Source organism: Apteryx rowi, unplaced genomic scaffold (genome assembly GCF_003343035.1).
Source record: "Apteryx rowi isolate R43461 unplaced genomic scaffold, aptRow1 scaffold_0, whole genome shotgun sequence".
NCBI lineage: Eukaryota > Metazoa > Chordata > Aves > Apterygiformes > Apterygidae > Apteryx > Apteryx rowi.
In genome coordinates, this window is record NW_020447195.1 from 919,363 (window position 1) to 945,387 (window position 26,025).

A 26,025-nucleotide genomic window follows, 5' to 3' on the forward strand; every position below is an offset into this window, starting at 1 on the left:
CGAGAAGGATTAGCGGGCTGAATTTAGGAGGCGCCTCGAGGCGGTGGCTAAGGGCCCCAGGGTGCGAGGTTTGGCGGCGGGCACAGGCCTTCGAGCAGCGCCGAGAGGCGCCGGAGCCGCGGGCCGGGCCGGGCCGGGCCGTGGGGCTTTGCCCCCGCGCAGCCGGGGGAGCAGAAGGAAGCGGCGGCGGGGAAGGGGGCGCGGGGGACGCGGGTGCGGTGCGGTGCTCGGCGCTGCACGGGCACCGCTTCCCCCCCCCGCGGGGGCGGGGCGGGGCGGGACGGTCCCTGCCGGGGACGGACGAGGCGCTGCCGGCGCGGCGGGAGCGGCGGCGGCGGTGAAATGGAGCGTGTTTTCGGGGAGCCCAAGGTGAGGCTGCGGCCCCCCGGGGCGGGACCGGGACCGGGACCGGGGCTGAGGCGCCGTGCACCGGGCTGAGGACGCGGGTGTGCCCCGGGGCTTAGGCGCCGTGCACGGGGCGGAAGCCGGGGCGTGCACCGGGAGTCGGAGCCGGTGCATGCCCGGGACTCGGCCTCCGTGCAGGGACGGTGGGAGCCGGGGCGTGCACCGGGAGTCGGAGCCGGTGCATGCCCGGGACTCGGCCTCCGTGCAGGGACGGTGGGAGCCGGGGCGTGCACCGGGAGTCGGAGCCGGTGCATGCCCGGGACTCGGCCTCCGTGCAGGGACGGTGGGAGCAGGGACGTGCACCGGCAGTTGGAGCTGGTGCGTGTACGGGGGCTGAAAGCCGGTGCATGGCCCGGGACTCGGCTTCCGTGCAGGGACGGTGGGAGCCGGGGCATGGCCCGGGGCGGGAGCGGGTGCCCGCCCCGGTGCCCCCCGGCGGCGCGGGCGGCGCGGATCGGCGCGGCGCTCCTCCGGGAGCGTGCTTGGATCTGGGGCCGGGTCCCGCGGCAGGGAGCTCCGCGGGGAGGTGCTGCCTCTCCGCGTTAGCAGGAGCCGCGGGGGCTGCCCCGCGCACCCCGGGCTTCCCGCTGCCGACAGGCGCTGCCCGTCCCGCTCCCCGTTGCGGCGGGACGTCCCGGCGCCAAGCCGGGGATGTGCTGGTGACCTGGCTGCGAATATGGATTTTGGGATGTTTCTGAAGGATCCAGCTGTGTAACCATTACTTTGTTCTAGTAAATATACATTTTACTCTTGGATTTATTTTTTTTAATCACTTAATTCAGTTATTCTTCAGACACCAAGATACCATCTCGGTTACTGCTGGTATGCTTCTCCAGTGTTTCATTTTCACCATTTGCTATATAAATACATCCAAAGTAGGATCATATAGCAACATTTTTATTAATCAGATTATAAAAGAGGTGAGAGGGAAGAAGACAAAACAGGCTCATTTAGTCACAACAGTGTGTCTCGTGGGAGAGCGCTGCGTTAACTGGAGAACGCCCCTGTGCTTCGGCTGTGGTCTCAGGTAAGCTGCAGTACTGGGGAGCAGGTTTTCTCTCTGTTTGGCTTGCTTTGGACTTTGCCTTTCTTCGTTTGCTGGCAGCAAGACAGTGCGGCTCTTCGTGGGCAGCGAGGAGCTGGGCGCAGAGCAGCCGCGGGAGCAGAGGAGACAGAGAAGGTGGCGTGAGCATCGTGGTGGGTCTCACCTGAGAGGAGGCGAGCGCTTGCAGCTTTCCAGGGCAACAAGATTGCCTCTGAAACCCAAAGGGAAGCTCTGGGGCCATTTGTGTCCACTGACACCTCCCCCAGCCGTTTATCTCTGAGTTTGAGCTCACACCAAAAAAGTGTAGCGGAGCTGAAAAAGCCTGTTTATGTGTTTTTAATTCATGTTTCATTCCACTGCTGTATGAGGTTTCCCTCTCTTGGGAGGTTATCCATATGATAGCAGGCAAACCTTGATACTGAAATCCAGGGAGCATTAACGTCTGCTAATGGTTAAAGCCTTTTTCAGGCCACTTCAATTTAGAAAGATGTTCATGGCATTTCATCAACTCCACTAAGAACAGAAAATTATTGGTTTACCCTAGTGATTTTAAATTTTTGGCTGTAGGAAGCATGTTAAGTTCTTCTTTCACTTGTGCATCCTCCTACTTTTCCAATCTAGGGAAAAGTAGGATGCAGAAGAGAGACCTAGGAAAAACTGTGCAGTTTTTCTGCTAAGATCAGTCTTCTGTTGTCTGGCTGCCTGCGATTGCGAGACTTTGGATTTCATGAGTCAGGCAGTCCCTTTCAGTCCTGTGAGCCTGCTAAGTCGGGCTCAACAACAAAAAAAAATCAGCTCTGAAGGCAGAGAGTGAACCCTGTTTGCCCCCATTCATTCCCCAGGACCCTCTGCCGTTGGGAATGAGCAGTGCTGTGCTTTAGAGACGTTTGCTGGTGACCGGGGCAGCTTTCAGCCCCGCTGACATGGGAACGGGGCTTGTCAGGCAGGAGCTAGCTGACTTCCAGCTGTTGCGGCGGATGAAAAGGGAGCTGCTGGGGTTGCAGTAGGGTGACTCTGATACATGACAGAGCAGAAGGGACTGCGGTTCCTTGGGTGCAGACCATCAGCCTTTTTCCTCGGAGGCTGGGATCAGGGGGTCTCCAGAGCTAGAGCAGATATTGTGTCTCTCCCCCGGGGCTCCCACGCCTGCCGAGTGCTCGCTGCTGGCTCCTCTTTGCGCCAGTGCCCAGACCCTTCGCGAGCCAGCCCGAGCTCGGGGAGTTTGTGGCAGAGGGCTCTTCCCTTCTGCAGGCCAGTCTACACGTGCTTTTTGGGGCCACCTGGGTACTTTTCCTTTTGTTTGCCACCAAAACAAGCAGTGACGCGCAGGGGCGGGTGTGCGGCAGTGCTTCGCCCGCTGCAGCTGAAATCCCAGCCTGCTGGGCCTTGCGCAGCACTGCGGGCGTGCAGCACGGGCAGCAGAGCTCGCGCTGGCTGGGCAAATACACGGCAGCTCGCTTGCAGTGCACGTTCCCCCGGTGGTGCCCTGCCTGCAACGAGTGTAGGGGCTACCTCTGCTGCACAGAAGAAACACGTTGCCTCTTGCTGTCACCGGCACAGAATAAGGTGTTGGTCAAGGCTTGTCCACCTGGTACAAGGGCTGCTCAGATGGGCAGCAAGGGTGAATAGCAGCGGTGCGGCAGGCAGCCGTGTCAGCACCTCGGCTTCTCCATCCCACCAGCGAACAGCACAAGTGGGCAGAGCGTGGGATGTGCATGTAGACATCTGGTATCAGGCATGTGCCTTCCCGACAGATGATGTAGCACTGCCGTTGGGTCACTGTTTCCAAAATAAACTTGGGCTGCTGCTCGCTTCGGGCAGGTTTTCCCACAAGCTCTTGCAAGGTTCATTTTATGTGTTGGAGACCTTGTGGGGGCCTGTCCCCCTTCAAGGTGAGGCACAGGGCTGGGGTGTGAGGAGGGGTGAGGAAAGAGCATATGGTGGTGGTTGCATCAGAAGCTAGGCGTTCTTTACCCTTGCTGCGTGATTGTGCTCTTCAAACACTAATGGTTTACAAGAAAGCCACAAAAGGGCAGTTCTCAGCACCAGTGGACAGACCTTGTTGTCAAGGGAATGATACGCACTGGGCTAAGGTATGGCCATCCCTGATATGTCCTTTGTACCTGGGAATGAGGAGGGAGGGCCAGAACTTGCAGTAGCTGGATGTGTCCCTCGATGGTTAAGAGAGCTCCTGATGACCAAATCCAGATGTCAAGGTGCTAGTTCTGCTGTGGCTCACTGGCTTTATTCCGAGGGTTTGGGTGGACACTCTGCCCCTGCAACCCAGTGGCCTTGCTGAACAGATAATGCAGGTATTTGCTCTGGGTGCAAAACTAAAAAAGGGTTCCTTATTGTGGAGAGACGTGAGTGTTTTCCCAGAACTCACTGCCTGAAGCCCCTTGCCATGGCTCTGTTTTTCCTGGAGGAACAGCCACAATGCCAATAAGCTGTCGTACTGGCTGAAGTCTCAGGTGGTTGCACGGAGCCACGGCTGTTAGCAGGAGAAAACAGCTTTAGCTCCTGGTGTCTGCTGTGCAAGACTCGACAAAGCACTTTGGTCGCCCTGCCTGGGCATCAGGATGTGACGTGCTCGACGTGGCGTTTGCCTTCGCCCCAGCTGATTCTCACGCCCATGCCAGCCCGCAGCTTGAGCGCGGTGGCTCTTTGTGCGGGTTGAAGTCTGAGTGTGGGCAGCATGTGTGTCCGCAGGGACCAAAGGCTGCGTTTGGGCTCAGCCGTGTGCTTACTCGTTGCTGTGGCTGCTGATAACTTCACTAATGCAAGGCAGAGCAAATTCTTAGATTACCTTCCTGTCTCTGCTTATCAAATGGGGCAGCAGTAATAAATGCGGTTTTGGTGCTCGAAGTGGAAGGTCTCTGTTTTATTGCTCGGCAGCATTGCCTCATTTGGAGGTGAGAGGTCTCCAGCAGCTCGGAGTGGGGATCGGAGCCCTGCAGTCCCTGCTGAAGCTCTCCCTGCAGTAGGGGAATGCCAAGCCTCCTCCTTTTATTAGTGTCCTATGGCCTAATGGCACTGGGAGCCTTATATTGAGGTCTAAGGACAGAAGGTGCCGGAGGAGGCTGAGTGATTGGTGCCGAGAGGAGTGGTACTAAAGATTGTACCATGTGACTGCTTCCATAGAAAGCAGGAATATTTTTTTTTGCAGTGAAGCAGTATGTTGTGTGGGTCTTGAAGTTTGCCATCTCCCTCTCTCTCTTTTTCTTTTTTGTATGTGTTTGTTGTTGTTGTTTAGACTCGAACCCCCATCCTAGTGTTTGGCAAATCTGTCTGTCTAGAAATTCGCATTTGTGCACTTTGCGAGGGCGGGGGATAATACTGCGTCTCTTCACTTCCCAGCCCTCTTGATCTAGTCTCACGTGTCACTTCTAAAACGAGGGTTGATGGCAAGTTTATGCTGCAGATAACAATTTACATAGCTCCTGATAGTGTGTTTTTATAAGAACAATTTTGGGGGAACACAGGTCTTCCTTTTTGCAGTGGCTGGCATTCATCTTATCTCTTGCCAAGTGTTGACCCTTGTTAACATTTTTCTGCTTTATTTCCTGATTATTCAATAATTGACCAATGACATCTATAATTACTCTATTTTCCTGTTATTGAAACCAATACAAGTAACACGCTCTAAATTATCACCTTTTAGTGTGCTGATAAATAGTCCTGGGCAAAGTCACTGATAGGATTTTGAAATTATGCAACTTCAACAACTGCATGGTTTATCTATTAACATCTGCTGGAAATGGTCAAAATAAAAGGTGAGGTTAGTTTTGCTTTTACCATGCCACTAGGGCTCTGCAGGTTTTGCAGTAATCAGTTGCTGGCTGATTGCATTCACAGTGTATTTAAAAAACAACAACAACAACAAAATTGAACCTAAAAGAATGAATGCCTAATAAGTAAACTCCCTCAAGTGAATCCGCCTGGATGGTGATTTCTTCTGCCACATAATAGGTAAATTGAGCAGTTAACTGGTCTGTCATGATTTGCTGACCAAACCATAGAGTAGGAGAGGAAATACTGTTTGGGCTGACTACAACGGAAAATATTTTGAATGTTTAGTTAACTTTTTCCCCTTCGTTTCACTAAATTAACTCTAATCAAGCTTGAAAGAAACATATTTGTTTGGACTGAAGTACCTCATTTTGTGTTTGAATTTTTCTGAAGCTTGTTAAGTTTCAAATAAAACATGACCATGTTTTAAAGACAGAAAGGTCAACCCAGAATCATTAAAGCTTCTCTTTTCTTTTAAGCTGAAACCATTTGCTAGTATCTGTGCTAATAGGTCAGATGCTGTGGTTTATCTAAAACTTTTCTGGCAGAAAAATGAAAAGCCCTCTCTTTCCACTGACAACCTTGCTGGGAGTTGTCTGTGCTGAGGATACATGTCTTATGGTATCTTACATCTCTTGAACTCATCCTTCTAGCTTCGGACTCCTTTTTAGGAAAACTTAGATATTTTAGCGAATTGCACCAGAGTTTTGTTACGCACCAGCAGGTCGGTAAACTTGCTCTCAGCTTAGCACTGCGGCTGCGCAGAAGAGAGGCTGAAGAGTGACCACACCATGCCAGGCCTCTGCCAAAGGTGGCCTCAAAGGTCCTCCCTGCAGCAGGGGAAGAGCAGTGCTCCTGCCCTGGGAAAGCATTTGAGATCTCTGATCCTTTCTAGTTCTTCATCAGAACAAATGTATTAACTTTCCGATTTGTTGTGAAAACGAAGGCCTCGCTGGCCGCGGCGTACTTGGCGGTGGAGACCTCTCTGGCTCCTCTCCGAGCGTCTGGCTGGCGCAGCCTCTGGTCCCAGTCAGGTCCTGGATCAAGTACTGAGATTCCCATTTAATCTGTGTGCCTTGGCTCCCTTTCCAAACAAACCAGAGGACTTGGGATGAATCTCTGTGCACGCTGAGAGCAGAGCACTGGAAATGCTGCTGGGCACCCGTGTTCAGACATAGCCTGTACGTACTTCTGTAGTTCTGCTTGTTCAGGCATCGTGTCACAGAGCCGCAGTTCAGTGAAACTGTTGGGTTTTTTTGTCTGGGTACTTTCCTTGACTTGAAGCAAGGTCATGCCCTCCACTTATATCTGGGAAAGTCTTGTACTTCAGCTCTCTTCTCGTGTGTTTGTTTTGGATAAAGCATTAAGTCTGCAGCAAATGGCCTCTTACAGCATGGGAAACCTGCAGGGTTTGCAAGCAGTGCCTCTAAGGGAGCTGGGTTGCTCCATTTTGCCTCTGCTGATTTCATCCATCTCCAGTGCAGGCTGTCTGAGGAAACAGGCTACAGATGTGTCCTTAGTCCTTCCTATGTAGGCACACCTCCACTGCTTCTGCTAAATGTCCTGCAGTAATCTGAGTAGCCTAGATCAGCTAGTTGCCAGCTGCAGAAAGGACTCCCTTTGAGCACTGATCCTAAGTAACCTCTTGGAGTTTGGGTTACACAAGAGTTTCTTATCGCTTCTGTGACTGCAGTTTAGGTACCTCCAGATGCAAAGAAATGGGTGGCAGTGGAGGAAGAGCCTCTTCCTCGAGTCGGAGGGGAGCCTTGCTGCTTTACAGGCACCTCGCCTGCAGCAGCGGCAGAAAGCAGATGGCTTGCGTGTATGGACACCATTTAATTTGCTTTCACGTTAAGTGTTTTGCATGCTAGGATGTTTTTGCAGCAAACAATTTGGAAATACTTGGAGTGAGAAGATCCTGTCGATTCAGCTTGCTTGGTTTTTATATCCAGCATGAGTGAGTAAAGCCTGTAACTCCATCAGGAGGTCACAAGGGTTGTTAAAAACCTTAAGGAATGGAGCTTACATGGTTTTGAAATTGGACTTGGAGCCCATGAGTGTAAAGCGTTCCAGGCTTCCACATCTGGTGATGCAGATCATGTCCATAGCCTGTTATTTTCTGCTGCTTCTCAGGACATTTAGTCCCAGTAAGCAGAATTGCATAACTTGGGGGAAAGATCAGATTTTGTCCTTTTAAAATCTTCATCTCCGTAGATTCAGATCGTGTCTTAGGAGTAGGAGAAGTAACAGGGATATCTTCTTACAACCCGCTAGCAGAGGCATGTGTGGAGGCACTGGTAGGTGGAACGAGAAGCGTGACTGGGAGAGGACTTGCAGGGAAGGCCGTCCTGGAGGTGATGCGGGGCCCTGCTTCGCGTGGTCTGAGGCAGTGACTGCAGTCCTCTGGGTCTGGCTGCATGAGACTCTCCCATCACAGTAGTGTGACCCTCTGCAGTGTCACTTTTCTAGTGGAGCTGAGCTGTCCTTGGAGAGCCCAGCAGCATGGAGAGGGTGGTTTGTTTTTTTTTTCCCAGGAGGGAACTAAATTTAGCCTCATTCAGAACTTGCAAGTCAAGGCAGAAGAAATAACTCTGGCTACAGAATTTGAGGCAATAAAAAGAAAAACAGAACTGTCATTCCCATGTACATTATCACTGTGTCTGTGTATTTAAATGAACTGTGGGGTACTTACCATCATGGGGATATTCATGACGCCTGGATTTGCTGATTGTAACGAAGATGCAGGATCAGTACATCAAGCTGCGGTGAGCCTGTTATCTGCATTTTGCTCTCCAGCCAGCACGCATCTCCAGTGACAGCCTCATGGCCTTCCTATGTAGGTGGCCTGAACCCGAGCACTGTCCCACTCCTGTAGCGACGGTCTTTTGCAGCAGCCGTGGTCAATGAAGACACTGATTGTGAATCAGACGTGTGCAGAAAATGGGTCTCTTCCCGTGCCTGGCAGGAGTCTGGGACCCCTGGAAGAGATGGGGATGGGTGTGAGCTTTCGGGTCATGAGCGCAAACTCCAGAGACGGCAATTGGCAGCTCCAAGCAGGGTGCTGGGCCAGCGTTGTTCCTCCTTCACCGGCTGGAAGCAGTTGCTTCAAAGGAGGGCGGAAGGGCCTTGAAGTGGACAGTTAAGATTTGGCCTGCTTGTAGGGACTGCTTGCTTATTTTTCTGCCAGCTTCTCTCAGTTATTGTTTGATACATACCCTGGCACCAGAGGGTTTGTAGATATTAATGAGTAACTGTGGGTGGTTTAGTTATTCATACAAATATCCAGTCCTTCTCTGAATCCTACTAAATTCTTAACGTCCTGTAGCAATTATCTGCATGGAATAATTTGCACAGTGTTATAACTAGCAAAAGCTTTGTTTTTATTTAAAGTTGCTGCTTTTCAGTTTCATTGGCCATTCTCTCCAGTTTTTGATAGACTACGTAAGTGTGCTTGACTTGCACGCAATATTAAAGGACTAGAGAAAGTGCCCCCGTGTTACCCCACATTAATCTCTTCTAGATGCTAATGGCTGAAATCTTGTCCCATGCAGGTGTGGCAGTCGCTCTTTGGGCATCTCAGTACAGAGATGCCCCATTTCATCCACATCTGAAAGACCTGGAGGGAACGAAACCAGTCTTGTAGCCATTGCTTCCCAGTAACTGATCAGTGCTTCAGATTCTCCTTCCATTTAAAGAATAATGAAAGAAAGAAAAAAAGTTATTTTGTAGGCTACTCGCTATCCTATTGCTTAAAAGAAAACAGTTCTGGAAATAGGAAGACCCAGCTGAAACATCTTACAACTAATGTTTTCCTTCCTAGCTTTACTTCCAAATGACATTTGTTAGGTTTTCCTTGACTTTTTTTCCAAAATTCGTTGTTTCAGCAATAATCTGGAAACAGCTGCAGAGTGATCTCAATCACTGTCCCATTTTTAATGAGTCAAAACTGAAGTGTTGTATTTTAAAACCAGCTTGTTAGCTCTATGGGGCATCTTCTGTTCCTTTTATTGTTTACAGCACCTTTTGCCTCTGGAATCCTTGTGCAGGATTAAAAGCTTACATGCTGCGATAATACCAAGTAATTAACAATATAGCAGGCATTGATTCTTGGAAGTGAAGTCAAAGTCCTCATTAAATAACTTCTGAAAAAAATTAATTGATGCTTGAGGGTCTGTGAGTTCCAGAAGGAGCCATCTGGAAGGCAAAGGTATTTGGGGTTTGGTCTGTTCAGTCTTCCCAAACTCCAAGCCATGCAAACTTCATTAGAATAGGCCAGTTTCTAAAGCTGTGTGAATATTACTGAAAATAGATGAATTTCTAAAGATCTGTTAAATGTGTGAGCTGCAACGGGAATAAAAACAAATATTGGGACAATACACAGATGTTCAAAAATAAATTTTGTGATATTGGTTTTCAATCTTTTTTTACTTCCTTTTCATGACTCTCTCCCTGTATTAGCTGCATTTATACCTGTGTTAGCACCAGCTGCTTATCTCTAAACTTTTGCTGTGGCTCTAAGAATACATCACTGATTTCTCTTTATTTTATTGTAGGTAGAACTTCATGTCCACCTGGATGGAGCCATTAGACCAGAAACAATCTTGCACTTTGGCAAGTGAGTTGGCGGTGGGGGAAAGCTCTGGTTAGCTGTGAGTAATTTATTGCTTCAGTGTCTTGAGCAGGGTACCTGCACTCCTAACGTGCGCCTGGATAGAATGACTTCCAGGGAAGGAGACACTCCCTGGGTTTTGCCTTGCCCAAACCCTGATTATCACAACGTGAAACATGTTTTGGCTAGCAGGTTCTAACTGTTCAGTAAAAACACCCTGTTTTCATTTAGTGCATGGGACAAGCAGTCATACAGATCGGTACCTACTCCCGTGCCTTCTGTTTGTCCAGTTCGAAGACAAAAAGCTTGTTTTGGCAGGCCAAGATAGGCCTTTCCCCATGTTTGCAGGCAGCAAACCCGACTGGTCAGACTAATCTCTGCACAGATCGGTCCTCTGGCTGTGTACTCTGGAAAGCGCTCTATTCTCACACCACAGTGTTGCAGCTGGGCTGAACTGATAGGAGGTGTGTGAGCAAGCAGTGACCCAGCACAGCGGTCATCGGTCTGCAAGCTGGACAAGCTAAGAGGAGCCGCCCATGATGAAAGAGAAAAGGTGTCACATAAGGAGAGAGCTATCTGCCTTGGATGTGTACCTAAGAAATGACACAGTCAGGTTTTACTTTATTTTTCATTTCTTTTTCCACGTTCCCAATTGTAAAATTGACTGAAGTGAAAACTTCCTGGGAATGTCCTCTCAGTGGTGGTATCATACCATAGTCTTCGGAGGAAAAATTAATTTGGGTGTTCCTCTTTCACCTGCTGATGCGGGCATTTAAACCCCAGACTGCTACTGTTCAGCATGGCTGTTTGTTTGATCCTAACAGTCAAAAAGTCATGCTAATGTGAGGGTGACCCAGGAAAGCACTCAGCAGTGACTTAATACAGGTTGCTCCCTTGACTGAGCCTGTACTTGCCTTCTTGCTTAAGTATGGCTTATGTGTGGGAAACACCAGGGTAAATGATTAACTGGTGCAAGAACCTGGCTCCATAGCTGGAAACAAAAAAAGCCTCAAGACTTCTTCTAGCTGTGAGTGTTTGAAAAGCTAATGGGCACTACCAGATACCCTCATATCAAGAATGTGGCAAGTTTAAAGATCTCAGGAAACAGTTCATAGGCCCAACTTGGGTAACTTTGGACAAGAAGTCATTTTTGAGGAGGAAAGGAAATGGTTATGGCATCCTGTAAGCCCAGTAGGCTCCAAGGCAATGTGTTTCCAAGAGGAATAATCTTTCTAAAGCTTCTTCTCCAATGGGCAACCAGACATAAACTTTGCAGTGCTGTTGGAATAAATAAGGTAGATCAGAAAAGTCAGTCTCATTTATTGCAGGATGTCCATGTGGGAAGCTGAGTAAGGATTTTTCTCGGTTCTGCCCTTATCACAGGAGTTAGCAGGCTGAAGTACCAGGGTAAAAGTCCTGATGAATGAGAGTTACCCACTGTTCTGGCTTCCTCGGGGCTCTGCTCAGTCCCTGTCACCAACGTAGGAAAAATGCCTGTATGGCCCCCAGGAGGGTCTTGGGAGCCCTGAGGCCCGGGAGATGTCAGCCCTTTGACGGCCCCACATTTCTTTCTTGCTTAGAACTGGAACCTTCGTTGCTCAAGTGTATGCTGTGTTCTAGCATATTTTTAAATAGCCCTGCTGTCTCTTGGAGCTGCCAGCTGGTGGGTTGCAGTTCCCTTGCGTGGAGCAAGTGTGTGCACTGTTCATGGACTTTCGATGGGTGAACATGAACCTAAAAGCAATGGGGCTGCATAGGAGACTACGTCAGCCTGGGCATGGGAAGCTGCTTGTGGTCTATTTTTAAAGGTAAAGAGCTAGAAGTAAGTTTGTCAGATGGTGGCTGACCACATACAAATAACATGAAGCTGTTGGGAGGTATAAGCCCCCATTGGCAGTGGCTTAACTCTGCAGTTTTTAGAAACTTTGGCTCGAATTCGGTCAGGTATGACTCTGAATTTTCACTCCCTGCCTGGCCTGCTACGCAAAAACATTTAGAGCAGTGGCAGACCAGCTCGTGGGATGGAGCTGCAGTGGGCTGAGCGTGCTCCTAGCCAACAAGCAGGGTGACCCGGGGGACAGTAACCCCAAAAGCCATGTGGCTGTGTTCATCAGAGCTCGTCAGACAGGGGCCTAATCCAGTGTCTCTGTGTGTGGATCGTCCCAAAGGGCTGCAGCTGTCAACGGCATGGCAGCTGTTCTTCGGGAAGCGTTTGAAGGAAGTCAGGAAAACAGCATTGCTGACAGGGCTCTGGGAGGAAACCTTCCATAGGCAGGTGGAGGAAGATGCGGACACAGTTACTGGAACAGACGGAGGATGTGTCCCTGGGCTGCAAAGGGCAAGACGGGGAAGAAGGCCCGTGCCTTGGCAGTGGCAAACATCTCCTGCTGAGTGTCAGCAACTTAATCTCTGCTGATTGCGTTTGAACGCTGAGCGTAAGGCTGATTTCCTTCCGGCCCAAGTGGGGAAGTGAGCAGTGTTTGCTTAGCCCAGGAGCAGTGACATTTGGGCTGCTTTCCTGCAGTTTGCTCCTTGGGATGGCTGCTGGCATCAGGAGGCTAAAACCGTCTGTGGTGCTTTGTCTCTGTTAGCAGAGAAACATACTTCAGTCAACTCTAATTCATCGTGGCAGGATTGGGAAGGAAAGAGGATTAGAAAGCAATGTCTAGTTATTATTCCTAATTTATGTTAGCATTAATATGCAAGAAGACAGTGGCAGGAGGCTGAAGCCTGCCTTGGAAACATGCAGCAACCTCAGCAAACAGCCCCGTCGAGCCAGAGCGCTCAGTGGAGGGACCCCGGCTGTTCACGGGGACACTTTGTCTGCCTGAGACGCGTGCTGCTGCCGGAGGTAAAGCAGGCTCTTCTCTCATGGTAGAGTTCAGATGGGCTTTACCATCGCCATCTCTTTGGCAAAAGCAGTCGCTGGGACTGCCGTTCGCTTCCGAGTGGAAGGGTGTCCCCATCGGAGGAAATGCCGCCATGTCCGCTTTCCGCCAGCTGCCTCCGGCTGAGCCTTACTCCTCGGGGCTGCCGGCAGGTAGCCACGGAGAGCCGCCGCGCTGCTGTCCGCACGCCCCGTGCCTGGGAGCTTCTCTGCAGCGTGACAGGCTCTCGAGGCTGCGCGAGTGGAAATTAACCTCCCTGAAGTATTTTGGCAATTCTGCTTCTAGGACTCGGAAGCGCCAAGAAATAATCCAGAGTCTGTTTAAATGAACTCCCTCTGAAGCTGTAAAAAAAAAAAAACGTGCCCCAGCTCTGTTCCTGCTGGGTCACGCTGGGCTCGCTGCATCGCGATGCGCTTGCGTTTGGGTGGCCTCCTCCCAGTGAGGTCCAGGCCGCACCCGTGGGGAGGTTTTGGAAGGACAGCTTGTGCCGCATCGCTTCTGCGAAGGAAGGGTTTAATGCTGCCAGCTCAGGATATGTCTGCTCTACGCAATAAGCTGATTAAAAGTGCGATAGCCTTTCCTGTCAGTGAAGTGTGGCTTCGTTTCTAGGAAAAGGGGCATTCCTCTTCCTGGCAGCACCGTCGATGACCTCTTGAAGCACGTCAGCTACAAAACACCCCTGACGCTTACCCAGTTTCTAGAGAAATTCGATCACTACATGCCTGCGATCGCGTGAGTACCCCGCTCTCGCCCTCCCCGGCCCGCGGTGGCGGCAGTGCCGGGCCTCGGGCCAGCCGTGGCGTCGCGGGGCCCGGGGCCCCCAGCTGACGCGGGCGCCACGGCCCCTTCCCCGTCTCCGCAGGGGGGACCGCGAGGCGGTGAGGAGGATCGCCTACGAGCTGGTGGAAACCAAGGCGAAGGAAGGCGTCGTCTACGTGGAGGTGCGGTACAGCCCCCACCTCCTGGCCAACTGCAAGGTGGAGCCCATTCCCTGGGGCCAGCAGGAGTGAGTGAGGCCGGGGTGGCGCCAGGCCGTGCCGGGCTGGGGGGATCCATCTTGGGGCAGAGGGAGCTTGCCGCAGGGCCGATCTCTGGGCCACGGTCGTGACGGGGGCGGGCGGCCGGGCGGGCAGCCTGGGTTACGGGGTAACCGAGGCCTTCTCTCTCCTCCACCGCAGCGGGAGCCGGCGCTCTTCCATCTCTCTTCCCCATCAATAGTATTTTTTTTCCTCTCGTAATGTCTCTGCCTCGCTTTGGGCGCTTAATTCTGCATGCGTGAGGCAGCTGTGCTTAAGCTCTTGGCTGAAGCCGCTCTGCGTGAGGGAAGCTGGAGTTCAGGCGCGGACTCCCTGCCCGCAGCATGTAAACCTGGCGCTCAGTTCTTCATCTCTCCTTTGCACGCTGCCCCCGCTTTTGCATGTGTCTCCGACTAAATCGATGCCGAGCTCCGCGGCCCCTCGCGCAGCAAGGGGCGATAGGCTTTGAGYGCACTCGCGCCGGCCGTGGCTGCGCGAAGCTGTGCACCATGGCGAGAGAGCGGGTGCCGCTCCTCGGCTGGCACCCGCCTGCGTTTACTCGGACAAACGGCGATCGAACGCTTGGTTCGCCAGAGCGTAACTCCCGGCCGAAACGCAGCCTGCGCGCTCGGCAGCGCAGCCTCCCCCAGCCCCAGCGGTCTTCAGGTCTGTAACCGGGAGCCGCGCCAGGCCTGTTTACAGAGATCTCCGGCTGCAAATGTGCCTGGGCAGCAGGCGTATCTCATTGCCTTGAGGCTTGTCTCCGTCTTAGGAGACTTCTTCGCATGCTTTTGCGCCTGACGTCTTGCAAGTCTGGGCACAGAGCAGTGTGCAAGGCACTCCTCGGCTCCAGGCGGTCCCGGCGAGAGCTCAGCTGCTCCCCTGCCCGGGCGGTAATGCAGGCGGGACCCCGTGGCAGCCTGGGCTCTGCGGGAGCCTCCCGCGCGCCTCGCTGGCAGCGGCGCTGGGCTTTCCCTGAGGTGGGCCTGCAGCTCCTGCATGCTGCCCTGGTGGGTCTCCAGCACTGTGCCCTACTGGTCTGCTACTGACTTCTCTTTTTTTTCCCTCCTCCTGCAGGGGAGACCTCACTCCAGATGAAGTTGTTAGCCTCGTTAATCAGGGACTACAGGAAGGAGAAAGGAAGTTCAACATCAAAGTCAGGTCTATTCTATGCTGCATGCGCCATATGCCAAGTAACGTATTGCAGCCCACCCGCTGCTCTGCTCCCCCTTTCCTGACTTGTTGGGTGTGTGTGAAGTCCCTTGGGTTCAGGTCCCCGCAGAAACGCTGGGACAGCATCAGTCACATGGCTCTGGTTTCCCCATGGGACCAGTGCTGTGGGCAAGTGGTGACTGTTCCTCTTTGTGCAGGGGAGACGGGGCCGGGAACGAAGGCACTTTTCTTAGTCAGGGACTTCGTGCTCTCTGACTGTGAGGAAAGGGTCAGCTGGATGTGAAAGAGGGGATCTGTTGACACAACCAGTATCTGAAGAACTAGCTAAAGGGTCTTGCTAAAGAGACAAAAAGAGTTCTCTTTTCCTCTGCTGCGGGAGATGTAGTTTCGGCTAGTACCTCGCTCCCTGCCCAAGGGCTGGGGCTTTCCTCAAGCCACTTGAAGCTGCTCTCAAAGGGGAGGCCAAAGCAAGCGGCTGCTGGGCCGACGGCAGTGACTGCTGGGATGTTCCCTGGGTCTTTCGGGGCACCCAGGACGCTGCGTGGGGTAAGGGCATGAGAACAAATGGTCACCAGAGGAGGAACAAGCATGAAATCTAGCACTTCCTATGGAGTTGGAGAAATGAAACTTTCCCAGCTGGAGATCACGCACCTACAACAGTATTCTGCTTAGTTGGTCTTACTACGGGTTAGCCAAAGAATTGCTGGTAGCAAACTCTGCTGATTTCAGCTCAAAACACATGTGAAATATACTTAAGTTACATTTAAGTATGTTTGATAAAATCAGTAACCCTGAACTTCTTCAGTAACTGGTGCTATTATCCAAAATAGGCAAAAACAATTTCCTGTGTTTCACTGGGTTGCTGAGCCCTGAGAACATTTTTATCTAGGGAAAAATGCAGTCAAAATGAGTTTGTGTTACAGTAGCTGCCTTTCATAAATGAAGGTTTTATATATATCTTCATATCCTCACAGGTTTCAGGTAGGCTTAATAGGGTAGATGGTGAAAAGATTTGCTAATGAGTATGTGGTTAACTTGTGTCCAGAAATTTGAAAAATGATATCCCTGGAAACTGGAAGATTTGAGAGTGCTTTCTTTTTTCAGCCTTGCACAATCAACACCAAACAATAGTTTGAAAACTTGACCTTTGGATTTCCTGCTTCTAGGAAAAGGACTTCTTTCCTTGTTTGTAGAAACTAGACAACTTTGTGTACTTTACACCTGTTCCTGCAGTTACGGTTCCTGCAAACACAGAAGTGGTAAATGCAGAAAGTGGCTGGAGCAGTCAACTCATGTAGAGTGCACTTGAACAGCAATAGGAATTGCTCTTGTAGACACCTGAAAATGTGGTGCCAGGGCACAAACTCTTACCTGGAGTCAGTGACGTGCTTAACACAAGAGTCTTTAGTGGCAGCATTCAGGACATGCTGCACAGTGAGAAGCCGCCCTGTAATTTATGAAGTGTTGACAGAAAGGCAGAAATGCCAGCCAGAACTGGCTCATATTAAACTTGTCAATAAAATAATGGCTCTAACCTGACAAGTATGGAACTGATGAAACAAGGAAATGAAACTGTATGCATTTTCTTGTATGTTAATATGACTTCTGAATCATATGTGCACAACAGGTGCCTGTTAATTATTAATACTAGAGTTTATCTCTGTTTCTTGGCCTTTTTGCTAAGGGTGAGTGCTGTATCAGCTAATAGATGCCATCTCCTTTCTCAGGGATCATAATCTATCCTGATCAGAGATAACTCTGAGGTAGCTGTTGGGCACTTATTACTCTTGTTGTCACTGAAGCCATAAAGCTACAAAACTTTGTGAGCATTAAAGCTCACTCTTCCAGGTGGCTAAACAGCTCCTTTTTGCCAGATGTAGCATCCATCATCTTGGCTGGGGGAGTCTAGCATGCTTTGCAATGGACTAATGATGCTTGTACAGAGGACCTCCAGAGATCTCTTCCAACCCAAATCATTCAACGATACAACACTTCTGACATACCAGTTCTTCCCTTTCCCCTCCCCTTGCCCGGCTTTTGACTGTGTGAAAGCTCAGGAATGATTTGAGGGACTCCTCCCACACAGCATGTTACTGCACTTGTTCTGAAGAGTTCTGAACTGAACTCTGTCCAGTTCAGCTTACCTTGGGTCAACTGCAGCAGTCAGCCACCACTTCTGATTTTTTTTTTTTTTTTTGAGAGAAAAACATGATAAGACCAATTTTATAGCCAGTGAATGTACTTTCTTCCTTTGAATCTTTAGTAGGCTAGTCTGTGTGCAGCATTTATTTGGCTGAAGATGGCAGATATTTCTAGGATTTTGTTAACTTCTTCTTTTTGAGCGTTAAATTTTAGAAAACACCAAAGAAAACAGCTCTAGCATTCTAATTGTATGTCCAAAATTTGTTTAGAAACGTGCTCGGGACATGACTCTCATGAATGCTTCCTCCTGAATCTTGATGCCATCTTTTCCAGGCTGGTCTCCAGAGGTGGTGGAGCTCTGTAAGAAGTATCGAAACAACTCTGTGGTAGCCATAGACTTGGCTGGGGATGAGTCACTGAAGGTGGACACTTCTTCTGAGCATAGGAAGGCTTATGAGGTTTGTCAAATAGGCTTCTTAAAAGAAATTATAAGAAATTACAAGAAATTATGACATTGAGTTCTTCCTGGTTAGGGGGCATGCAGCACTTTATTCAGACCCCAAACAGCTGATAGAGCTTAAAAATTCGTTGTGGTTATTAAAAATGTTCTGTTAAACAGCAGAAGTATTACTTTGTTTATATTTCTAAATGATTAATTGCAGACTTGCTTGCTTAAGCATGTCGTTAGAGCTAGAGTTCAGAGCGCTACCCCGGAGTGAAGCCGAGTGTCAAATGTGGGGCACAGAGCTTGTGTTCCCCTCTGCAGAGGTGCCTCTGACTCCTGTTAGATGGGGTCTCCTCGTGGTGCTCTATGAAACCGCAGCTAAATATGGATCTGACTAGTCCAGTCTTCAACTGACGGAAATCACCTAAACAATATAGAATAAGTTGAGTGTTTGCAGTTCTTTTACTTTGTGTAATCATCTCAAATGCAAGCATCGAAATGACTTCAGGAAGCTGATCTGAGGTTTCACAAGACCTTAGTGTTTTACAGTAGCTTAAGGGGAAAACTTTGTGCCTCTCTCCTCTCCCTGGTAGGAATTTAAGTTTGTGGAGTTGTTGGTTATATAACTGGCTCCTGTAGGTGAGTGGGAGGCAAGAATGTGGGTGTCAGTGCTTGAAAGAGTTGTGGTTTGAAAACAGGGTGCAGGACTAAAGCGGTAGGGGGTTTTCTCGGGGTCCATACTGCTGTAGCCTGCAGTGGAGGCCCTAACACGGATGTGAATCTGGAGGATGTGGGGAAGAACTGAATGTTATTTCCTATTGGCCTCAAACACCTGTATTTTCCTGTAAATACTTAATGTTGCTGTCTTTACTGTGGTGTTTCCTCATTCGCCATCACCTTGCAGCAAGGCACTGAAGGATGATGCGGTGATGACTGACATCTCTCAGTCTACTAAAATCTCAATGCTCTAAAGTATGAGCAGTTGGAGCCACTGTAAGGCCTGTCTGTACTGCTATGCTGTGTTATACAAGATGAACCGAGCAGTTACAAACTGGCATGCAGGAATCTTAACAGGGTTTTATTAACTGATGGGCAGAATGTTTCATCCTGTCCTGTCTGTGCCTGAGGTATCCCAGTCTTAAGGATACAGATTCTTGTTGCTATGCCAGTGGCTCATTAAGGCTCTTAGATACTGAAGGAAACCCCATTCCAGTCCATCAGCCCCTCTTGGCCTATGTGGTGGTGAAATGCATCCCTGAAAGTCCTGCTGTTGTGCTCTGTAGGATATGTAATAGATCTGAGGGAACCAGACACATTTGTGATGACATGACCAGATGTTTCCCTTGGGCTAGAGTTCCTGGGGTGGCCGCGTTCTGCCTGGGAGCTTTTGGGGACTGCCGCTAGAGGGGAAGTAACAGATAACAGTGAAAACTTGACTGTGAATGCTGGCTGCAGAGAAGGACTGAGGATGCTGGCTTAGGAAAAACTTACAGCTAAGGAGTTAGACAGCAATGTCCAAGGAGAGAGGAGGCAATGATCCTTGGAGGAAAAGCCAAGGGAAGCTGTCAGGTAGCAGCTCTCAGGCACAAAAAGAAGTGTTTGTGGCACAGCATACAGATGTACTTTGCTGTCTTTGTTGTAAGCATGTAATGATATGGAAGCCAAAAACACAAATGGGTTGAAAAAAGTCCCTCTGGGGAGGACATATCTGTATCTGGCCATTAAACACGAGCTCCCTCCTGGATGCAATGGATGGGGACAGCTCAGGGAGTCAGATTTCCAGAAGCCAGGAGGGTGAGCGGTGAAGGATCACCTCCGTGTGCTCTTCCCAGCCCCTTCCCTTGCATCTCTGCTCCTGACTCCTGTTGGGGTATTTAGGGATGGCTGTCTTGGGAGTGGGGGGAGGAGGGTTTCTTGGAAATAAGCAGAAAATCTCAGTGTTGGTGTGAGTCTTCTCTCTAATACTTGTCCAGTGCTTTGACCAGACAGATTTTGTTACTAAAATAATGAAAGTGACAAAACACCAGCTGTTGAGGAAAAATCAACCCTGCCTGGAATTCAGGGAGCACAGCCTGCCTTGCAGGTAGATGTGTGCAGGGCTCTTCTGGGGGCATCCTAGGTAAAGCCTGGCCTCACCATTGCTGGGCCTGGGCATGCAGTAGAGGAGGAAGTGAGAAATCTCTTAAGTAACTCAAAAAACCATGAATAAAAAGCTGTGAAGGAGTGTCTGGGAAGCTTGTCTGATGCAAGCTAGGGCTTGCAGCCTGCTCACAGTCGCTGGCTGCGTGGCCTTTCTACAGCAAGGCAGGTGCCAGGCTTCCCCCGAGGCCGTGGCAGGAGGGAGCTCAGCTTCCAAAGGCCCAGGCGGTCCCTGGTGAGGATGCAGAGGGTGCATCCCCGGAGGTTTGTCAGGACATCCATGGAGAATGGCTTGAAACATGCCAAATCCTACTTGCCTGGAGTCTGCAGAACCTTCCCAGCCGCAGAGCTGGCTGCAATGGCTTGTCCCCAGCCCCTCGCAGAAGTGAGGCATGCGGGCTATGGGTATCGCTTTCTTTCTACCCCGGTAGCTTTTTAATTCTTTGTCAGACTTGGCTGCAGTTGGCCAAAAAGGTAGAAGTTGCAAAGACAGGAATTCCTACAAGTTTTATGTATAAAGGCAAGTGGGTGGCGGAAGGAGAGCTTCAGGTGTGTTCTTCTCTGGAGAGGAGACAGCAGTGAGCTCAGTGTTTATTAAAAGACCCTGGAGAAGCCTGGCTGGGCTCCATGTGGAAGGTAACCAGGCTTTCTAAGTTTCTCTGCTTGTGGTGTTATTGGTCTTCTCCTCTTTTAGCCTGTGCTACAGCACAATCCCAGCCTGGGAGAATGCAGCCCTCGCAGGGTGTGGAGCCTGCAGTTTGGGAGCTCTTAGCCCAGAGCCTTGTTGATCTCGCTTGCTATGCCACCAGGGTGGTAGTCAGTGGAAAAGGTATCTGTTGAAAGCAGTTTGCTGACCTTGCTTTGTGTGATTGGACAGAAATGTTTCCTGTCTTACTTTTCAGGAAGCTGAAAGATGTGGCATTCATCGAACTGTCCACGCTGGGGAGGCTGGACCAGCTGCTATGATCAAGGAGGTGAGAGGAGATCCTGGCCCAAGGCAGAGCAGAGATCAGCAGGGCACTGGGGCATCCTTGCATTGTAAGATGAGCAGCAGGGGTGGGAAGAGCCCCCTACTCAGTAGTATTTTGCAGAGGGAGATGCCCAAGTTCTTTCCATATTCATAAGGGAGCAGAAATCTGGGACCCGGACAGAAATCTAGCTCCGACAGCTCAGAAAAGGATCTTCTGGGAGCTATTTCAGACATACAGGCTGCAGCCCTGGTGGGGCAGGGACCTCTTGGACCAGGCAGAAGCTCAGCCTGTGCTCAGAGGCTGTGTTTTTCTGTGCTCTATAGGCAGTTTACCTCCTGAAGGCTGAGCGCATTGGCCATGGCTACCATGTCCTGGAAGACCCCGAGCTTTATAAGGAGCTGTTGAGAACAAAGATGCATTTTGAGGTAAGGATGTATCCTGTGGGTGTGACTGCCAGGTAGTTGATGTCTCAGAGTGGAAAATTGGCCCTTGCTTGGTCTGTGCTTCAGCCAAGCACCCCGAGTACAGGGTGCTACCTGATACCCAGTACTGACCACATCTACAACGCTGTTGTTGAACCCAGATGCCCCAAAGCTCCATAGCAGAAATGCAGTGACACCTGGTGACATGTTGAGATCTTTGCTGTGTGAAGCCCTGGAGCTCACATCAACTTGCAGGAATTGTGGAGCAGAGAGGAATGTTCCTGTTCATGTTTTTTTTTCATTTCCCCCTCCCCCTCCCTCCTTCTTATTTCAATGGTTTCTTAGCTGTGGTCTACAGACCACCAGTGGTTGGCTGGCAGTGGAAAATGTCCCACCAGCCCTTGCACATTCACTGTAGCAGAGGCTGTGGATTTCTCCCATTCGTGATTTGGGATGTACGTGGTCCTGCCAGCTCGGAGAGGGGCTGAGGGATAGCAGTGAACATAGCTGTTGTAAACCTACATCCTGCTTTACCAGCATGCTTAGCTATCTACATACCCAGCAGTATTTCAGATCTGTATGGCTGATTCTGTTTTTTTTTGTTTAACTTCCACAAACAGGTTTGCCCTTGGTCCAGTTATCTTACTGGAGCATGTCTTCCAGACTTCAGGAAACACCCAGCAGCACAGTAAGGCATTTAAATAATGTATAATCTTAAAGTAACCAACTCAAATCCTAGTTATTTATAGCTGCTTTATTGCTTCGCAAGGGAAATACAAATCTAACCACTTAGGAGAATATGGTACGTCCTTGCTCTTCCCCACAGAGGAATCCGGTGTAGCTGGAGTAAGTGTGCGGCCCCTCTAGTGCGAGGCCTTCCTGTCCTGTTCCAGCCCTGCTCAGGGCTGCTGGGCATCCAGAGCTCCAGCTGCTTCACATTGGGCATTAGCTTTAGTTTGTGCATGAGAGCTGAGGTGGTTGAACCTCTAAGCAACAGGCATCCCTGACACCCTGCTCCTAGCTCTGCTGAAGAAGTAGATCAGTGAAGAGCAGTGGTGAGACAAGCTGAGCAATGTGTTTGTGTCCAGCAATGTAAGCTACAGGGACAACTAGGTGTTTTTTTTGCTTTTACTGCGTTTTTATCCTGAGAAGTGTGTGAACAGTGCCACATTCAGTATTTACCCCATTCTAAACTCTGCTTCTTTACAGATTTAGGAAGGATCAAGCTAACTATTCCATAAACACCGATGACCCCCTCATCTTTAACTCCACTATTGACAAGGATTACAGCATAGCAAAGGAGTACATGGGCTTTACTGAAGAGGAGTTCAAGAGAGTGGTAAGTTGGCCTCAGCTGGGTGCTCTGCAGATGTCCCAGTGCAGCCCAGAACAATCAGCTTTTTTTTTGCTTTTTTTCTTCTTTTTTTTTTCCTTTTTTCTTCTTCTTCTTTTTTTTTTTTTCTTTGTAAGCTGAAGAGTTTTCACTGGAAGTAAGAAAATCATGCATTTTCCTTGTAAGCAGCAGGCATCAGTTGAGGATAGCTGCTGGAGGGGGGACGCCAGGAGCACTGCGGGATGCGGTCAGCTGGCTGGTGTAAATGCAGAGAGCAGGAGGGGATCTGAAGGTTGCTTTGTGCAGCATGGTCTTTAAAGGTGTTACACATGTCTTGGGCTGACTGCTTTGGGCTTTATTGAGAACAGGTTAGAGTGGAAAGTGCCCACTGCAGTCCTCAAGACAGGTCTGAGTGGTAGGGAAGGAAGGTGCTTGTTGCCTTCCCTCCCCCCCCACCCCCTTCCCCTGGATTTGGAATTGCAGGTAGTTGATTTGAAGGCCTGGCCCCAAAGTTAGTTAAGATTCAGCATGTGCAAAAGCATTTGTGGTTTTTGCACATATAACATGAGTATGCAACAAACATGGTATGACTGACATACAACTGAACTGAAAGCAAAGTGACTGTTGGCTTCAGTTTTGGCATACGCAGTCATTTATGGTCTCAACGCATCCTAAAAACTGGCTCTAGTCACTTACCTAAGTCAAACTCCCAACACTTACCCTGTCCTACGGTCTTATCTGAGTACTAAGTAAAGCTTTCCTGGTTAGCATTAGAGCCGTGCTGATTTGATAGCTTTTACTTACATGTCTCTATAGACCATCTGTGATCTTAGCTACTGTCTGGGAATCTTTTCTTGGAATTGGAAATTCAGGATGTACTTTATGAGAGAGCATTAGTCCTGCTCTGAGCTCTGGCTGAAGGAACAACGGAGTCCCTCTCTCCCATAGACATGACTTACGCTCTGGGTCTGGGAGGAGGAGCAGAGGACAGCTCTGAACTCTGCCACCTTGGGTCCAGCTGCTTTGCTGCCAGCTGTCCTTTTCTGCTCTTTAAGAAGCCAGGCTGTTTCTGTGTAATAAAAGAAATGTCCCCGCACAAGAAAGACAAGCATGTTAAATCGCATAGCGAGGCGGCTTTGTCACAGCAGCAGCATGTCGGGCTGCTGCCACCAACTGTTGTGAAAGGCCCCTTATCCAAAGGGAAGCCTGGAGTGTAGGAATGACTCTAAAGTGCATATCCTTAAAAACTCCAAAGCCTTTAAAAACCTCTTTGTGCCTGCCTCCTTCCTCTTAGGATTGTTGCTAGTGGTGGGCCAGAGCAGCTGTCTTGTAAAATGAAGCCATGGAAGTGTATCTTGGAATGGAGAAGTTACACAGTCCCTCTCTTGTTGATGCTCAGAGACAGATGTTTGGATCTGTACAACCACATATTCATGTCTGATGTATCTAAATGTCTCCTTTCTGTTCCTCCTCTGCCTCCCCAGAACATCAATGCAGCTCAGTCCAGCTTCTTACCTGAGAAAGAAAAGCAGGAACTTCTCAATACACTGTATGAAGCCTATGGGATGGTCCCCAGTACATCTTGATGCAACTCTACCAGCCAGCATGGAGCAGTGGCCCTTCTTGGTTGACTCATCTCTGTGCTGGTGGGAGCACCAGGAGGAGGTGCCCAGAGTCGGTCTTTATTACTGGTACCCCTGTAATAACCTTTTTGGCCCTAAGCAGAATCAGGCTATTATCATCTATCCCACCTATCACCCCCTACATACCATGTCTCTCCCAAATGGATATCCGGCTTCCTATACTGCTGTTGTGCAAGCATACTAAAACTGCTTCCTGGCCTGACTTTCCTCCATCTGCCAATTTATCTGTAGAGTAAATGAGAACAGCAGAACCTTCCCTGTTTCCCCCCTGCCCTGCTTTAACTTCAGTGCCCCATTGACCTGCCTTAGCCCTTGTCTGCAGTACAGAAATAACCGCCTTGTGACTGTGGCCAGGGTTAACCTTTACCTTGCTAGGGAAAAGGTGAGTTAACCCTGAAAGGGAGTAAGCAGGCGACTCAAACAGAGGTTTATTCCCAGCGATGCAGATAAGAAAGTTTGGCCACAACTGTATTTACCTATGCTTAGTCTTGTATCAAGAACAAGCTAGAAGCTGGCACACTTATCGATACATAGGTCTGAAGGGCACTTAAAAAAATACTCTTTTTTTTTTTTTTGGCATCCTTTCTTGGATAAGGAGCTCTATGTATCAGGCCTTACAATGTCACTGCTACAGAAGCACAAACCTTGGGCTCAGGGCTCCAGCTGTGCCCGCAGCTGCCCGTGAACATGCTCTCGCGTGCATAGGACGTTGGAGAATTCTTTTACCATTTTGGGCCAAAACCTGCATTCTGGGACTTCCCCCAGTTCTGTACTCAGCCTGGAGAATTCCTGTGAGCTGCATTCTGCTCTTCCGGTATCTTTGTTTAGGACTTACAAACATGTGATTGATGCCTCTTTAACCATGCTGCCCTCTTCTTAACTGGAGGTAATCTTTAGGCACCATTAAAACTAAATGAATAAATTAATGAGCTAGGGCCCAATATCAAATACTGACTCAGGTCTCATCTTAATTGCTTCTCTCATGTAACCACAGCACTGGCGCTAGAAGTCAGATCTTCAGTTTGGTGAAGAATTTATTGGGAAATATTCACCAAAATTCCTAAGCGCGTTTGGTGCATTATAGTGTTTTCACTTAATATGTAATAGAGCCATGCCACCAGAGAAAAGCCCATAATTTTTCTGCTGTCGAAGACCATCTCAACATGTTTGAGGAGGGAATGTAGGTGTGTGGTGTGCTTTAATATCTCAGGTGTCTGCAAAGATGCATACTCCAAAGATACTATACCAAAAGTTGCCTTTGACAAAGGGCTGTGGTCACCATTACTACAGATAGTGTCCGAGACTGACTGCTCCAGTCTCGACCAGCAGCGATCTCGTGCTGGGAATACTTCCATTGTTTTGGGGCTTCCATATTTGTCTTCTAAGTGAGTGAAATACTCATCTCTGAAATACATGGTGCATATATACACCTATATGTATATATAGATATGAGAGAGTGAATTTGTTACTTTTATAAGGCAAAGGATAAGTCATCACTTTTAAGAATGTGATTGCTGTTAGACCCAGGTTTTTTGGATAATTTTTCTCCAAAAGTGAAGAACAGTTGTTTGTTTGGATTCTGGATAGTTGATTGTTAATCCTGTTTAATAAAATAACAAATTTATATTAAAATAGAAATCTTCTTGCCTCTCTGTTCAAGGAACACTGTTTGGAACGGTGGTCCATGATCTGCAGTGTGACCCATCATACCCCTGGTATGGCAAGAGGGTGATAGGGAGGTGTATAGGGAGGATATAGCGCTTTGGCAGCCCAATTCCTACTTTCTCCTTTTACCAAGCCAGAATGCTTTGGAAGTTAATGCTGGGCGAGCAAGGGGGAAGGTACCTGCACTCCCTTGCTGGACTTGCAAATTGTGCTTATTGATGCAAGTTGTTCCAACCTCACAAGTCACTTTTCCTTCAGTAATCAAAGAAACACGTGCATCACTGCTAGAAGTAGCAGCATTATGACTGTGTGCTGTGACTTTTTCTGGCATGTATCAAAA

General features: G+C 49.4%; 1 protein-coding gene across 1 annotated transcript; it reads left to right on the forward strand.

Moving 5' to 3' along the window:
- Positions 1-337: 337 nt before the first annotated feature.
- Positions 338-26,025, forward strand: ADA (adenosine deaminase). The gene is made up of 11 exons (XM_026057292.1): positions 338-369; positions 9,793-9,854; positions 13,346-13,468; positions 13,599-13,742; positions 14,830-14,945; positions 17,401-17,525; positions 20,554-20,625; positions 20,946-21,047; positions 21,665-21,732; positions 22,254-22,383; positions 23,862-26,025. The coding sequence occupies exons 1-11, from the start codon at positions 343-345 to the stop codon at positions 23,961-23,963; spliced, it is 1,071 nt and encodes a 356-aa protein (XP_025913077.1). The 5' UTR covers positions 338-342; the 3' UTR covers positions 23,964-26,025.

Coding starts and splice junctions, on each gene's coding strand:
- ADA (XM_026057292.1), top strand. CDS start 343: ATGGAGCGTGTTTTCGGGGAGCCCAAG. Junction 17,526..20,553: donor AGCATAGGAAGGCTTATGAG/GTTTGTCAAATA, acceptor CTTACTTTTCAG/GAAGCTGAAAGATGTGGCAT. Junction 21,733..22,253: donor AGGAAACACCCAGCAGCACA/GTAAGGCATTTA, acceptor GCTTCTTTACAG/ATTTAGGAAGGATCAAGCTA.